The 16,218-nt window shown below is 38.1% G+C and overlaps 1 protein-coding gene across 1 annotated transcript in view; it reads left to right on the top strand.

Moving 5' to 3' along the window:
* The first annotated feature begins 136 nt into the window (after window positions 1-136).
* The window catches only part of LOC103904591 (protoheme IX farnesyltransferase, mitochondrial), a 107,007-nt gene continuing 90,925 nt past the window's right edge, over window positions 137-16,218 (top strand). The window contains exons 1-4 of the mRNA XM_009286121.1: window positions 137-206; window positions 512-636; window positions 2,290-2,614; window positions 11,485-11,609. Coding sequence (XP_009284396.1) covers window positions 137-206; window positions 512-636; window positions 2,290-2,614; window positions 11,485-11,609 — 645 coding nt within the window. The remainder of the gene's footprint in view (window positions 207-511; window positions 637-2,289; window positions 2,615-11,484; window positions 11,610-16,218) is intronic.

Below are 16,218 nucleotides of genomic sequence, written 5' to 3'. Positions count from 1 at the left end.
TGGGGCCGAGCCCACCCTGGGGCTGTGAGTAGTCCCTGGGGCCGCTCTATATAGTGATACACAGAGCCGGTATAGCTCTGTAGGTGTTCCTCCATATAGGGATACAGGTGTCGTGTCGCACAGGGGTGTCCTCTTGATGCGTTTGACTTTGGGGCTGCCCTGTGTCAGCTGCTTCCTTTCAGCGCTGCTTGTGCCGTTTTGCCAAGGTAATTTTGTCGGTAGCATATAGAGATAGTAATGGGATAATAAACTAAAAATGCATCTCTGGGGAGCTGAGAGATTTGGAAGAAAACCCCAAAACCATTAGGGCAAGCCTACGCATTCAGTTCTTTCACCTGGAGCCTGCAAACGTGTTTCTCCCTGCCCGAGCAGCCCTGGCTCCCATTTGTTGGGGTGTCCTGTGTCACAGCTGACAACAGACACTGTAGGCTGAATTAGATGCAAACTCAGTGGCAGAGAAGGTGCTGGAATCTGATGTTCTCTTTTTTTTTTTTTTTTTGTCTTTAAATAGGATTATTTGTCTGGCATCTGAAGAACACTGGAATACGGCAGATACCATGCCAGTTTGTGCATCTGTGCCGTGTAGCCAATGACAGATTGATTACATTTCAGTACTTTAACTTTCTCAAACGAATGGTAAGTCAGGAAGTGTATTTATCCTGTGTTTCTCATTCTTTAATTCGTTTTGTCCCATGTGATGAGTCAAAACGGAGATTAGTTGATAAAAATAATAATTTTCTTATCAGCCAAGGCCAGGCAATTCCAAGCGTCTCCTTTTCTGCACTGCATCAGGGGTAAGCACTTGGCATCTAAAACATTTGAGGTTGGAGGAAACCTGCTGTAGCAAGGACAATGCCTTGTGCTGCAGTGTGTCCTCTACTTGACAGGGGGCTTTCTGGGCCTTTGAAGCGGGGCGCTCATCTCCTGTTGAGAAACGTGAAATGAAATGATTTCTAAAATTATTGTTTATAAAAATGCTAATAAGAAAGTCAAATCTTGGCTAGCAGTCATACAAGTGGTAGATGGAACTCACTTGTGGAGGTAGGGTGTTCTGACTGAAGAGTTAATCAGTTAATTTGAATCAAAACTCCTGAGCTTGTTAACTTAATGGGTAACATTCTATAGTGTGCTGTTAGTTTTAGGTATTAAAAGAGCTGTAATTATCATTCAAACCCTTGAAATTGTATCTTCTTTGAACAGTTGTATTGCATGTAAGAGGATGGTAGTAAAAGACGTATTTTGTTCTTCCCTCCGTTGTGTCCTGTTCGTTGTACTTTGGAGCTATATCTATATGGATAAGACTAAGTCTTGTAGCTAACGACTGCTTTGACCGCCAGGAGCGTGTACATCTGTTGGTCTTCTTTTGATGTTCGGTCCTGTATGAAGCATGGGGGTCTCTTCCAGGCTTCTGAGGATCACCAGCACTTCTCAAATTCTTTTTTTTGCTGTTGGTTTGATCTGTATTCACATCACTCATTCAGAGTTTCATATGCCTCTTCCTCATTATAATTATTAATCTGTACTTTAAACCATGATTAATTGAAAGCTCAGTCTTTTTATACCTGTTTCTTGTGCTTGAAATATAGAGAATATTTTGGGAAAGAAAATAGAAAGATAGGAGAAGCTAAATGCTCTTTTTCTTATTCTGTGTTTTATTCTGTAAGAGTTCTAAAAGAGAGGAAACAACTGTCTCCCGACTTTCTGTTCAATATATGTTCATTTGAGTTCTTGTCAAAAATTGTTGTCTGGTTAATTAGCATAAAGTTTGGCATAAATAGTAGTAGCCTAATGTGGGAAAAGATTTTATATCATAGGAGATAGATTGCATTTTCTGGCATTTTTCTGATTTCCTTTTCCATATCTTAAAGATGTAAAAGGCTTAGTGCTTATATTTGGAGCCTGGAGTTGTTATGGGCGTGTGCGTACCTCTTTGTTTAAAGGTGAATTGGTCGGTTGTAAATCAAACGGTATTATCTGGTGGTTTTGAATAGGAATAAAGTAGAGCTTGCCGTCGAAGCTACAGGGGAGGGAAGTAGTTTTATCCAGAAGCAATTCTTCAAGCTTAAGTAAACTTTATTGATGCAGTTGTGAGTAGAAAAGCTGCTTTTGTAATATCTTGTCCAACTTCAGAAACTTTTTTGCATGTGAAATAACTCAGTCTTGTCACCATAGGAAGTAATTCTCCTAACAATAAGAATAATATAGCAATAATATTGATGTTGTTAATAACCTGAAATGGACAGAAATATCTTCGTAACTATTCATCTTAACATTTTTCATTCTATTTAGTATGTAACACAATACAACAAAGACCTCAGCCAACGAGCCAAACCTAAGTCAGATTCAGTTGCATCTCCTTTTCGCGAGCTTCAGCAATTGGATCAAGAAAAAAAGGTTATACACAAAATTAGACCAATTTCACCTGTTCATCAACCTTTGTCTGAGACATCAAGCAGAAATGAGTTGAGAGAAATTAAGTCAGCTGCAGAAACTGAAGACTCAGGCCCACCAGTAAGAGCAGAATCCAAAGAAGACAGACAATGGAAAGAAATGAAGCTACGGCTGGATGATTTGCCAGGAATTTTGGCACGCTTGTCCAAAATTAAGCTTACAGGTACTGCTGGTCATTTTTTCCACTTCTGTGCATCCTGTTTGATATCAGAGTTCTTTAGCATGTTACTGGTACTGTGTAGGTTTTTGTGTGATAATTCCCACTTTACTGACACAAAGTACCTGGGTCAATGCCATCAAATGTGTGCAGGGAAAAATTGTTTTATGGAAGCATTTAATAGTTTTCCCGTTAACTTTGTTTAAAACCGCTGAGGAGGAGCTTGCATTGTATTGTCAGCTGGCTTTTGGGAATCATAAGCAAGCGTTAGTACAAAAAATATGGTGAAACTGGATTAGGAAGTGAATTTACAAGCATTGTGTTAAGTATTTAAAGTCGTCTTGCTTAAGTTTACCAATGTTCTGTCTTATTTACTTACGTTTCACTTTAGTACTGCTTATTGTGAAATTAGTATTAAAAGTACCAACAAAAGATAATCCGAATAATTTCCTATCTTACAAAGAAAAATGTTTGAGTGTGACCAATTAAATTTCCTAAAATAAGGTATAATTTGTTTTTCTAGTCAATGATGACGTATCTTCAAACCAGCAGTTTGTTAAGCAATTGCCTTGTAGCCTAACTTGTTTTTTCCTTGTTCCCTTCCCTAACTAACATTTTCCCTTGTTCTAATACTCAACAACTATAAATTACTACTTTGCCAATAGGTAGTGCTATATATACTTTTATGTCTAAGGAAACACTAATGATCTGACCAAACCCTTACATCTTGTCTGTGTCAGGTTCAAGAACAGAAATATAATTTCTTAAGTCCCTACTGTGGTGTTCTCTCCAGTGGGTGAAATAAATTCTTGATAATAAAACTGTTGTTCTTTGCCATAACAATTTGTTATAATAAAAATCCTGAATTCAGTTTACTTTTTGAAACTTTTTGTCTTGCAATATATACGTTTTCACTGTTTTGTTTCTCCATGGAAAAATTGTACTGACCATCTACAATGTGCAATGGTCATTTAAATTTTTCTCTAATAAAAAGCCTTATAGTTCTCAGTGTTGTTGAGACATCTCATGTTTTGGACTTGGCAAAACTGATCTTGTCCGTATGTCCAAATGTTCTTCCTCATTATTTTTAAAAAACCTCAAGGCATTTATTTTGTGCTGGTGAAGAGTTGGGTTAGGAGACTTGAGGGATGAAAAGCATGTCTTTTGGTACTTTGCCATGTCACTTTTACGTATTAGCCGTGGTAATTTCAAATTTAGGTATATAAAACTCTTAGTGGCACGTTCAGCAGTTATCAGGATTATCGTACTTCAAATTTGCAACAACTTTGTGGCACACACGACCTCGACTATTGCCTCTTCTTTCTTTCTGCATAATACAGGTCTTGCCTTTTTCTTCCCCATGCTGTTCAGTTTTAGTAATACTTTGTTTCTGTTGGGCTCACCATGGATAACTTACAAGTGCTATATGAACAATTAGCTCTTCTGGCATCTTGTCAATGAGGTGACTTTATTTAAGTGGCTCTTAGTGCCACATCAGAGTATTACTGGTGCTCCTCAAAATGGGAGTTTCAAGAACCGCGGCAAGATGGAAGAGTGTCTTTTTCTGGAGAAAATAATTTCATGTCTTGCTTTTGTTTTGTGGCCTCGCTGTTGTTGCCAAACTTTTCAACAGCTTCTAGTAGACTTTCTTACATGCAAAAGGCAATATTGATGGGCAAGAAAGTACCACTCTGATTTTAAAATAGGGTGTTCCTTGAAACCTGTAGAAGGCAAAGGTTACGGAATTTCATTCGCTTCACGCTTGTCTGTTGTTATGTATGAGTCTGTGTTTTGAGATGTGCTGTTCTTGATCCAAGGTAAGTGTAGTAAACTTTGCACCTGTTGAGAAGGTGTAGAGATCTAGAAAAAACCTCAGTTTCTCTTCTCGTTGTGATCTTTATGTATTTGGTGGGGAAGATGATCTGGGGTGGGGAGACTTCATTGGAAGTCGAAAGTGTAAAAGAATAAGTTGGATGAAGAGGGGTTTGTAGGAGGGGAGTTCTGTTGTTGGTCTTTATTGGTGATAGGATAGTGTAGGAGACAGGAGCAGGAAAAATATTGGGTGTAGTGTGCAGAGCAAGGGAATAGAATTAGCTTTTTTCCAACTTGTGCAATCATTTAGACAAATTATATGTTCTGTAAAGAATACGTTGGTGTAGTTCTTTTTTTTAAAGAAAAATAAATTCTGAGGTCAGTTTTTAAGTTACAAATGACACACTACTCAATTCCTTTCACCCATGAAGTTCTGATAGATCTCATATCCTGTGTGGTTTTTTTGGCAGACTCTTTATTTATGCTTTTCAGAGTATGAAATAACAAAACAACAAACTCTGCATTATGCTAAAATGGGACTTCCTTATGCCCTCTTCTTTTCCCGCTGCTGAAGTAAAGAGAATGTTTGTTTGTATTCTGAACTGTAATTCACCTTTGAAAGGAAATGAGTTTAGCTATTACCATACCCTCCTGCTTCATGTAAACTGCAGCTCTTATGACTCTGCCATTAGAAGCTCTGCCTTACCAACAGGAAAAGATTTTTGTTTATATTCCTTTGCCATAGAAAACAATTAGGGGACTTTTAATTACTTGTCACATAATCTACCTTTTTGGGTTCAATTTCCATCCCTTCCCTTCTCTGTGGTGTTCTCTGTTGGCTGCTGTCTGAACAGCTGTATCTTACCATCCAGGCACTTGGAAAGCTAATGCATCTGTCTGATTAAGTTTTCAGAATTATAAATGTCATTGTTTTCAACTTTATCCTAAAGATAATGTGTAACTGAAAATAGGAAAGAGAGATGTGAAGGTATGGTAATAGGAGGAAATTCTAATAATTTATAATGCAAACACATTAAGAATTTCAGGTTCTCATCTTCTTAAATTTAACTTCAAGTTTACATTTAAGTTATGTTTTCCCTAGTGATCACAGATAAAAACTAAGATGAGCTATATGCAAAAACACAGGAAAATTAAACTTCAGTTTTTAATTTGGGGGAAGTGTGATGAAGGCATGATATGAAAAATGCTGAGTATACTCACTAGATATTTCTCTATGGTTTGTGAACATTTTCTCATTGTTGCTCCTGTAGTAAAGGGTGTCTTGCACATTGGTCTTTTGGTGAGGACAACCAGCTAGACGTGTAGCACCTGTCTGAGAAGTGGATGTGTCAGCATGGGTCAGATGTAAACTTCACTGCTAATTTCTGAACAGCTGTAGAATTTTTAATCTAACTTGCAAGCTCATTGAGGAAGGGGCTGCTTCTTTAGTGTATCTCTCTCTCTACTGTGCCTGGAAGAGTTGAGTCCTGACTCCAGGCTACCGTAACACGGATCTCCTTTAGAAAGTCATACTAGAGCCTGTATGTTTCAAACTTTTATCTACCTTTCCTTTATCCTGTGTTTTGATATACTACAGTTAACATTTTTATTTGTGTTCACAAACATTAATTTGTCTAAAGATTCTTTTTTTAATTCACAATTGTGTATTAACGGGTCGTTGTTTACCCAGAGATCATATGCAAAGCCACAGTCTCTCCCCCAGAGTCTTTATATTCTTTTACGGCATCTCATTGCAAGGTACTTTTACCTTCCAACTCTTGAAAGGTGTTTTAGAGTTTTGGTAGTATTTTCTTCAAAGTACATTTTAATAGTCAATCCATTAAAGCATGACGAACGTTGCTTTTCTGTTCTGATTACTGAAGACTGTTTCAGATCTCACCAAAGCGGCTTCTGCGCTTGGTATTTTGCTTTGGTTCAGTGTGTGCAGCATCCATGCAGAATCACGAGGACCTCAAAGGGACACTTCTAATCTGTTTTCCCGCAGGTCAGGATCACCTTTAGGTATATCATTCCTGACTTGATGTTGCTTTGTCCATTTCTAAAACCAACCAGGGAATACACAGCTTCCCTGGGCAGCCTGCAGCAGTGTTACTGCCCTTACCGCTGAAAAGTGGCTCTGTGTCTCTAATAAAAACTCTCCTTAGCTTCACTTTAAGTACGTTACTATTTCTTCAAACACTAAGAAATCTGGAAACTTTCTCAAAGTGAGCTTATGTTTTGCTGTGTTTCTCTCATTGAGGATGTGAGATGTTGTTTGGTTCAACCCAGTATCCTATTAGCATTACGTAAGAAGAGTTGGCAGTGAATTACCTCTGGTTTTGTCACGGTCTATACCTTAGAGCTAAAATAGGCCAGCCTGAGGTGTTTACATCTCTGTAAATCTGGAGTAATTAATCATCTTTAATTCCAGGGTTTACCATGGTCAGATCAGAATCAAACCTATTGTGCTTTTTCCTTATCACAAGACTGATATACTCAATTCTCTGAGGAGGCCCGTAAATTCGATGTTTGTTCTTAAGGTAAAGATTTACATATCATTTTGATGCCATCTGATCATTAGTAGCTCCTTCCACAGGCAGAAGGATGTGGACATTCTCCAATCAGGTGCCAAAATCTGTGAAAGAGAGATTTGGAAGCATCTATGCTTTAGTTTTCAAATCTTTTAAAAAAGATGTGAATCTTGGCACAGAGAAAACATGTTTCGTAAATTGAAACGGGAGGTTCTGGCTCGACATAAGGGGAAAAAAAAGTTTTGCCATGAGGACGGTCAAACTTTGATGCAGGTTGGCCAGAGATGATGTGAAATTTCCATCCTTGGAGATGACAAAGCCCTAAGGGACCTGGCCTGAATTCAGCGTTGACCCTGCTTTGGGCGGGAGGTTGGACTTGATCGCCTGAGATCCCTTCCAATCTGAATTACTCTGTGTTGTTGCTAGACAATGTTAGACAAAAACCTAGGAGTAAAGACTACTAGCTACAAAATTGTGCATGGTTTCTACATCATGGATTTACTGACCTACATTTAAAATTTGCTGGACAAATACGATAATTTATGAGCATTTTCAGTTTTGGAGACTAAAATAGAGCATTTTTTCATATATCCCCTTTTAAGAAAATAATCCTATCTTGTTTACTAGAAAACAGCTGGAATTTATTGGATGTATTGCTTACATATGAATTTGTGTCTGTGCATTAGCGATCCCCTAGCACAAAAGTGTTGAACTGGAAATCAGAAGCCTGAGATATTTGCTACTGACTCTACGATGTGATCATGAACATCCTGCTTCGTCTCTGTGTCTGTTGCGTTTCTGTAAAACGAAGATGATGGATATCCATCTTTGCATAATGACTCTTGAGTGTTACTAAACCGCTACGTAACGGAGCAGCAATGACTAAATAAGGTGCCTATGTTGTGTTCGTAGGCTATCTGGTAAAAAAAAAATCCATTTCCTTTAGTGGAGTCCCAGTACGTTTCCACTTCATTCTGGAATAATGGCATTTATTATAGCATTTATTCTTTAAATGGTAGCTTTAATATAGCCAGAACCTTTGACAAAGACTTACCAGTATATGTTGTTCAGATTGTTACTAGTCTACATTTATTCTCAGTTCTAAATATATTTCATATGCCTGTCAAAGTAGTTCTCATTTTGTGATTATTAAACCAGTAACTATTATCCTATCAAAGAAACAAAGCTTAATAGTGGTAGCTTTCTGCCAATTTGTTTTCCATGGTACACGGAAAACTAATAAAAAGAAACTATTATTACAGTTTATTTTTTGCAAAGCATTTTAAAATTGTTCGATGGTAAAAAGAGATTATCTGCTCTGTTAGTAATACTGCACTTGAATTTTATATATGATATGATGCAAAGACTTGTTTCAAATTATTGTCCCAAATTTAAGTTTGCTTCAGGAGTTTGGCCTTCTGTAGTGTGCAGGTTATAATCCGCAACAAGACTTAGGTGTGCCTGCACCCAAACAAATCCTAAGTTTATAAAGGAAACATCAGTCAGATGCGTAGCACTATACTGATGCTGCATTTAGCTTTCCGGAAACCAAAGTGTGAAAACTCTGGAAGGAAAATTCTGTTAGCTTTTGGAATGCTGGTTTCCTTTAAGGAGTATATAGCCATTTTTAGTAAAACAGTGAAATTGTTTCTTAAATTAAAGTAGAAATGCTTTTGCTTTTGTCCTTCCATATGTACTGATATATCATCAGTACAGGAGTAGAAAGGAAATCTAAAGCTGAATTGGTTTGCTTTGGCTTTCTACGCTTTTATTTTGGCTTGGCTACTTTTTAATAGGAGGTAAACAAAATATGGCATAGTGATTTGCGTGCTATAAATACAAATGCAGGGATTTATAAAGGCAGATCGTGTTACAATGAAGCTGAAGAGGAATGTAAAGAATACTGTACACTGCAGGCTTTTTGAATGTGTTTTTCTGCTAGAAACATCATAATTCACTCTGTCACCAATCCATTAGCATTTTCTTTTTCATTTAGATTGAAATTGGAGACAAATGTCCCTTGTTAATTTTTGTTAAAGCTAAAGATGTTTAAAAGACCGAAAATTAGGTTTAGGCTGAGATCATAAGTTTAAATCCTGGCTGCTTTTTGAAGAGCGTATATAATGCCAACTCTCATCAACAAATCTTGAAAGGATCAATTCCATCTATTATGCAATAAGGTGAAGTTAATTTGGCCTCTAAAGCACTAAACTAACAGGGATTAAAAAACAAACAGAGTCAATTACCTCATTCCCTTGATGTGATCTCAATTAAATATACTTTTCCTCCATGAGGAAAGTAGAAGAGTAAATTATTGCTTCCACAGCAAAAGAAAATAAACTTCCCAATCCAAAGGGAACATTTTCTTATTTACTCTTAACGTGTTGCATTTGAATTGCTGGGCAATGAGACAAGCAGGGAATGCCTTCTGTTCAGAGCACTGCCCAAACAACTGAAAATACCTGTTTAAATGGGATAAGTGAGAGGATGTACTACAACCTTTTTTAATGAGATCCTGATAAGTCACACTGAAATGGCTGGCTGAAATTAATCTGGAGAAATCAATGGGGACTTTAATTAGTGCTGTAGCTGTACAGTATTCGAATTTCTTTGAGGTCAGTGTAATGGTAATGTTACACTGACTGTTTGCCAATCTGCTCCACCTTTCTTCTTCAGTAAATGAGTTGGTGTTTTCCCATAATAAATTGGTGTAAAGTGCTCTCTAAGATAAGTTTTAATTAAATTCTTGTCTAGAAGTGAATGTGTGATTTATTATGCGAAAAAATGAGTGTAATCACTCTTAGAAATGCAAACGCCACTGTTTCGCTGTCATCTTTTCAGTGTATTTTTAAACTATCAGTTGTAAACCAACGCATTTCGTATTTGCTTGTGTGCTTTACTAAGAAGGATCCCAGAGTTTTGAAACCAAGATGCTGTTGTATGTATATAATAAATGGGGTCCAGTCTTTCAGAAATGATCAGTACCTGCACGTCCGTTAGTCTGTCCAGTGGGGTTACAGAATCTGTGGTTATTTCACAGCTTCTGGGAGGGCTAAGGCTCCATCGCAGATTCCCTGTATTTTAGAAGCAGCAGAAGGGGCCGCAGCGAGAGCCGGGTGCTGCCCTCAGTGATGCTGTCGTGGGGAATCAAAGCCGGGGGACTTACCTTGCTATCGGGCAGAGACCCTGACCCAGCCTGTGCGACAGCCATCAGCCTGTGAATCCATAACAGGGCTAAATAATTAATGTTTATAATATTATGTACGTTGTTATAGTAATATTCAGCTGCCAATAGATTTTAATACTTAGAGGAAAGGTTTGATGAGCAGCGAGTTTTCTTCACTGTCTTTTTAGGATTAAATCCTAAGGTTCTTATGCAGGCACAGTTCTTAAATTAGCACTTTGCATGTGCATCCTTGCTGACAGGCCTCTGCCATGACATTTAGTTTTTCATCTCAAGTAAGGCTGCTTAGTAGATAATCCAGGTATTTTCAGTCAGCGAAAGTTATTTATTTGTCATTTAACTTCAGACAAAGAGGAGACTTTGTAGGAATCAGGAAGATAAGAACATTTTGATTTTTTGATTTGAGCTAGCTGAAGTCTGGAACATGTAATTACATGCAAAATATTTAAATACTTTGTTTAATAACTATTAATTTTAGATTGTAAGGTTCAAGGTCATGAGCAAGATATTCAGTAAATGTGCTGATTTTTATAGCATAAGAAATTTTTCATGTCGTATTATTTCTTGCCAAGAGTGAGGTTCGTAAGACCTATTATTTGGGTAATTACAATATTAGGATTGAGACTTGGGTAACTTTCATTTTAAGGATGTGATTTGCAGTACTGTACTAAAGTTATAATTTTGGATGACAAAACTGGAACGGATTTTTATTAATCCACTCAAATTTTGAGGCCTTTAAATGTTTCTAGGTCCACGGGATGATGTGATTGTACCTTCTGCCTGAAGTGGGCATGTCAAATGGGAACAGGGTGGGCAAATACTTGTACAGTGAGGTTACTGGCTTCACCAGCTGTAGCCTACATGCCCTGAGTCTCTTTTTGACTTTTTGCACTGCTTAAGTTCGTGCTATAATTTGATATAATGCATATCTCTCAGTTCAGGATTTTTTTTACTGTTTTTCTTCCATGTTAGACTTTGCAATGGCACTTGAGTTACTGGAACATGTGTATCTCACGTACATGTTGCATGAGGCAGTTTGATCCTGTAGCAAATCCATAAAATAGGGAATACAGGCATAAGTTTTATTCTCACCTCTTCTACTAATGCGCTGATGCGCATTAGTTTCTCATTTCATCCCTGAGAGCCCTCCTCTTCATCTTTGACTTCTCTATCTAGAGTAATGGTATTAATTGTATACAGTTCCTGGAGCTACTTTGATCCAAAAAAGTAGTAAAAAGTTAATCTGCAGAAGGGTTCCTCCAGGGTTTAAAAACCTTAACTCTAGTGGTATGTAGAAAGGAGACGGTTTCTTGTTGATGCCTTGAACTGTGCTCTCGCTTGTGTTGCAGCTCTGGTTGTAAGCACCGCATCTGCTGGCTTTGCCATGGCCCCGGTCCCTTTTGACCTGACCTGTTTCCTGCTCGCCTCCCTCGGAACCGGACTGGCATCCTGTGCTGCCAACTCCATCAATCAGGTCAGTCCATCTCTTCACCTGTACCACAAACTGGTGTCGTCCTGGCTTCGGAAAGGCTGCCAAGGAGTGTAAATGGATGGCTGGGAGTGCTGTGCCTTCAGCTGCCGCGCGAGCTCTGAGCCACTAAAACTGACACCGCGAAAGGAATATATGTCTGCGAATTAAAGTATAGTTGATAGACACAGTGTGTTTATTCAGAATGGAGTTGATGAGGTTTTAAGCCTCCCAATATCAATGTTTATCTTGATAATACCAGGCCTGGGTCACTGCAAATGACATAGGAAGAACTGTGTAATTGGAGTATAAGAATAGCCGTCGGGGCTCCAGCCTTACGAGCCTGGTTCCTCGGTTGTGTTATTGTATGACCTTGTCGGATCTGTCTAAAGAATGGCTCAGAGCACCTTTCTAAACATCTGTAGTGGGACTTCGGTGGGGTTTGTGTGCTTCTGTTCAGGCTGGAATCAGGGAATCCCATGCATCTATAAAACATACCGTAAGTCTCCATCACGTGGTAGCTGTTTCATGCTGGAGATGTTCCAGATGCCTGAACTTGAGCTTCCCTGCATGTGTGAACATGCCCATGGAGCTTGATGCTGATCTCTCAGCTCTCTTGCAATCCAGCTGTGAAGCAAAGTTGCTGTTAGGCTCTTCTTAAGTCCCAAAGGAGAGCCTAACTAGTGAACAGGTAAGGACACTTGTGGTGTTGAACAGTTAAAAAGCATAGTAGCCACGGTCACTTTCAGTTGTAAATATGGCCTGGAAAAAGAAGCGGCAGTAGCAGTGCCACCTTTGATAGCACTTTATGGTTTCAGCAATCACTTGGGAGATGGGGGGGCTGAGTCCTGGGACCCTGCTAATGGAACAGGGCGCGGAGGTTTTCTGTGATCTATGTCCTGGAGTCGCCTTGATTGAGTTGGGCTCTTTGATGTTTACACCTTGTCACACATGGGTTGTAGGCACACGATGTGATTTTTGAGATTGCACCCACAGGCATGCATCTTGCTCAGACTGAGGTACAGGTTTTACTGTTTGTTTTCATTGAGTTTAAAATTGGGGTAGGCAGCTAACTTCGTGTCTATTTTCTTTGCAAAATAGGAAGGATGCTGCATGATTTTTAGTTGCTTGGAAATATTTAGGTAGCCTACCTAACTTGAAAACACTTTAGGTAGCCTTGAAAAATAATTTTAAGAAAGTCACGCTATTTTCTGAAGTATACATTTGGTTATCATGTATGTATTTTTTACATAAAGTCTGGGTAGAAAAGCTGTCATAACTAAGATGAAGCTTTCTTGGTTTTGATATAATTTGAGGTATGCTTTTTTCCTCCCTTTTTTCCTTTACTACAGTTTTTTTAATATTAAAAATTCATTTTGTCACTTATCAATCCTTTGAAATATTTACTGTCATATTTGCTTTCACCTTTGTGGATACTGCTGGACTAGGAGGATAATTAATTATTTCTTGTTTAGAGACTCCTGTGCATCTTGTCTTTCTTGAGATTTTGGTAGATCTTCCTAGAGATATTCACCCACAAACAACTGATTTTCTTTGTCTTTCAGCTTCCATGTATTGCTCAGTGTTGTATTTTGTCTCAAAAGTAGCCACTTCTTAAACTCTTGGAAGGCACTTTTAAAAATCTTGCTTTTTAAAATCTTGAGACACTTGGAAGTACCAGGAATCCTGTGCCAGAATTTGGAGTTTGACACTTTTGAGGCTTGCTGGGATGGGAAAGGAGTGCAATAACTTTGTGCTTGGGCTCATAATTCACTATTTACTCACTGCTGTCTCACCATAGGAACAGCTGTTAATATGCCCTTAGATAGAGAAGCTTACTCCAGCCTCACAAAGTGTAAAACTGTCTTTCACAATCTCAGCTGAGTGCTTTAAGTTTGCACACTCGCTCATGTTGAGCCACTTGCCTGCTAGACAGACCTTCAAGGCAACTACTCTCATTAAGGAAAATAAAGAAGCAGAGTTGGTAACAAAGCAAAAGAAAAGAGCTGTGGTCTATGACCTTGTTTATCAATGGATCCTTTCAGTCGGTGAGTGTCCCTTTCCCAGTGTTGCTGTTGGTGCAGTGTCTGAACTGGCTGGGAATTTAATTTTCGATAAATACTGTAAGCTTGGGTATCCGTCTCGACCTTTGGGAAGGAGCACATTTGACTTGGAACTTCCTTTATTGCTACTTTGCTCTGTCCATTGCTCCCCATACGCATCCTCTTCTCTGGCAGCTCATGACTCATGTTTCCCTTGTTGCTCCTTGCTATCCCTTAAGGACCTTTTTATATGATAACCGTCTTTCCGCTTCCCATATTGCTATAAATCTGTACATCTTTAAGGGCAACTCGTCTTTCCCACTCCTCATTTCCCTGATAAATCTGTGTTCACGATTTACAGTCCTCAAATATGTCGTGGGAAGGTAAAGTGTCGATTGTGTAAGATTTAGGACAGGATGTGAGGAGCCTGGTCCTGTAAAAACGTAATAGAGATTCCGTAATACTCGTGGAAGTATCAATGCAAACTTTTAACTGTTCAAATTCTGTGGTTTGGGGTTTTATTCCTTCTCTTGACCACTTTGTTTTAGCAATCTGGTTGGAGCTGAGGCTAGTTTACCCCCATTGAATTAAGTCGAATTAACTGTTTAAGTTGAATTAACTATTGGGGAGGGAGCCAGGACTATGCTAAGTAACGCACAGAGAGCAAGAAGTCATGTTTTGTTTCTTTACAAAGTTGCTTTAAAATAATCTTTTAATTATTACTTGCTCTGTTGATTTCAGATGGCTGTATGTCATACTTCAAACAGTTTTTTCCTAACAACAAGAGCTAGGAAGTTACAAAGATTTGCCAGAGTTGAGGTTCTTGCCCCACTTGCACTGTTCTTAACAAGAAAGCAGTAATAGAAAAATGATGGGAGTTGGCAACATTGTGTTTTTCCATTGTTTATAGAGGTACAATCTGGATATTTGTCAACCAAAGGCATGTATTTACAAACAAGTTTCACAACCTGTAAATTCTAAATTCTAGCTGTACTTGCTGATGCAAGAAGAAATAATGTATTTTTATGACAATTCTGTGAAATTGGATAATTATTTTTAAGAAGCTGATGACTTTTTTTTTTTTGTGTGAAATGACAGTGAAAAAGTTGTGTTTGAAAATATCCTGGAAAATAGAGATAAAAAGTACTTGAGCATGGGCTTGCATTAGGGGGAAACGTGGTGCGTGTTCTACAGCAAGGTCATTCTAGAAACATTTGTGTAGAAAATGTCAAGAGAAGTGTCTTGGGATAATTTATGTTAGGCAGTAGTTTGATAGAAACAGAATCTCTCAGGCTGGTGGAAAATGTTATGAATTCTGGGGATCTGGATAAATATCAGAGGGTCCTTGGGTTTTCCTGTAGAGTGTGTTGGGTCTGTGGGCTGTAAGGGAGTAAACTCCTGCTGGAAGGTGCCAAAGAAAAGACAGTGTTTTATTTCTCTTGTCCTCTACCAGCAGTTCTGCCTCTGCCTCACTCCTTTGTATCACAATACTTCAGAGTTGTACTTCGCACCTAATCTAGCATTTTAGTGGCACGCTAATCCAGTGGTCCCTGGTTCTCTTCCACATCACGCAACACTGCGTTATATCCTTCAGTCCTTCAGTATTGTACTACAACATGTCACCACTTTTCAGTCCCACCTGCTAAAACTGCTTCCCTCTTTTTTTCTCTTTTTCTAAGGCGCTCTTTCTTTTTTCCATCATTGAAGTAACTTAAAATTATTTTTTATAGGTGTTCTGTATTGGTGTTCTATCTTTTCGAAATAATCAATATTTTACAATGTTTTTTAATTAAAAAAAAAAAAAATCACTGCATGCATTTACCAAGGAATAGACTGAGAGAGATTTTTACTGTAACATTACTAAGCTAGCCAAAACCACCGGAAAATCTCATTATGAGAAATCAGTCTTCTTAATTGCAGTTATGGTAAGGAAATAGAAATAGGTTCTGGGGTTTCATCTTGTAAACACTGCATGTTATTTTTGAATAAAACAAATACTTATTCCTAGCGTATCTCTTTTTTATACTGTCCACTTCCTGACTCTTTCAGTGTTGTATATTGGCATGGATACACAGGAAGGTATTTCACCTATGTGTTGTTCCTTACAAGTGACAAAAAAGAATAATCAAAACATTGGTTTTCTGATTGGTGAAGACCAATTTTGTAACTTATTTTTTCCCATACTATACTCATGCTGTCATAGAAATGGAGTAGGAAAAAATGATATTAAGTTAGTTGATAATATTTTGCCTTTTCATAGCTCTAGTTTTTGATGATTTTTGAAAGCTGACTCAAGTTTCAAGGAGTGGAGTCTTACATTTATATTATGGAGAAAACATGTCATTTTTGAAACTTCTAAGATACTAGCCTCTGATTTATGGAGAAGGAGATAAAACATGAATAGATGTTTACAACACAATACACGGCATTAAAATGTTAAAGGAATCACATGCACATTTTAGATGTCAAGTACATTCTTCTGTAACTGCAGCACGGTTAAAAAGTGGGAGAGAGCTATAAAGATGAAAGCAGGATGTTTAAAATGGTTTGAATTTAGTAACCGAGAGATAAAA

This window comes from Aptenodytes forsteri, unplaced genomic scaffold, assembly GCF_000699145.1.
Source record: "Aptenodytes forsteri isolate BGI_AS27 unplaced genomic scaffold, ASM69914v1 Scaffold186, whole genome shotgun sequence".
Classification (NCBI taxonomy): domain Eukaryota; kingdom Metazoa; phylum Chordata; class Aves; order Sphenisciformes; family Spheniscidae; genus Aptenodytes; species Aptenodytes forsteri.
Note: the sequence above shows the minus strand (reverse complement) of the source record. Positions and strands in the feature narration are given on the sequence as shown.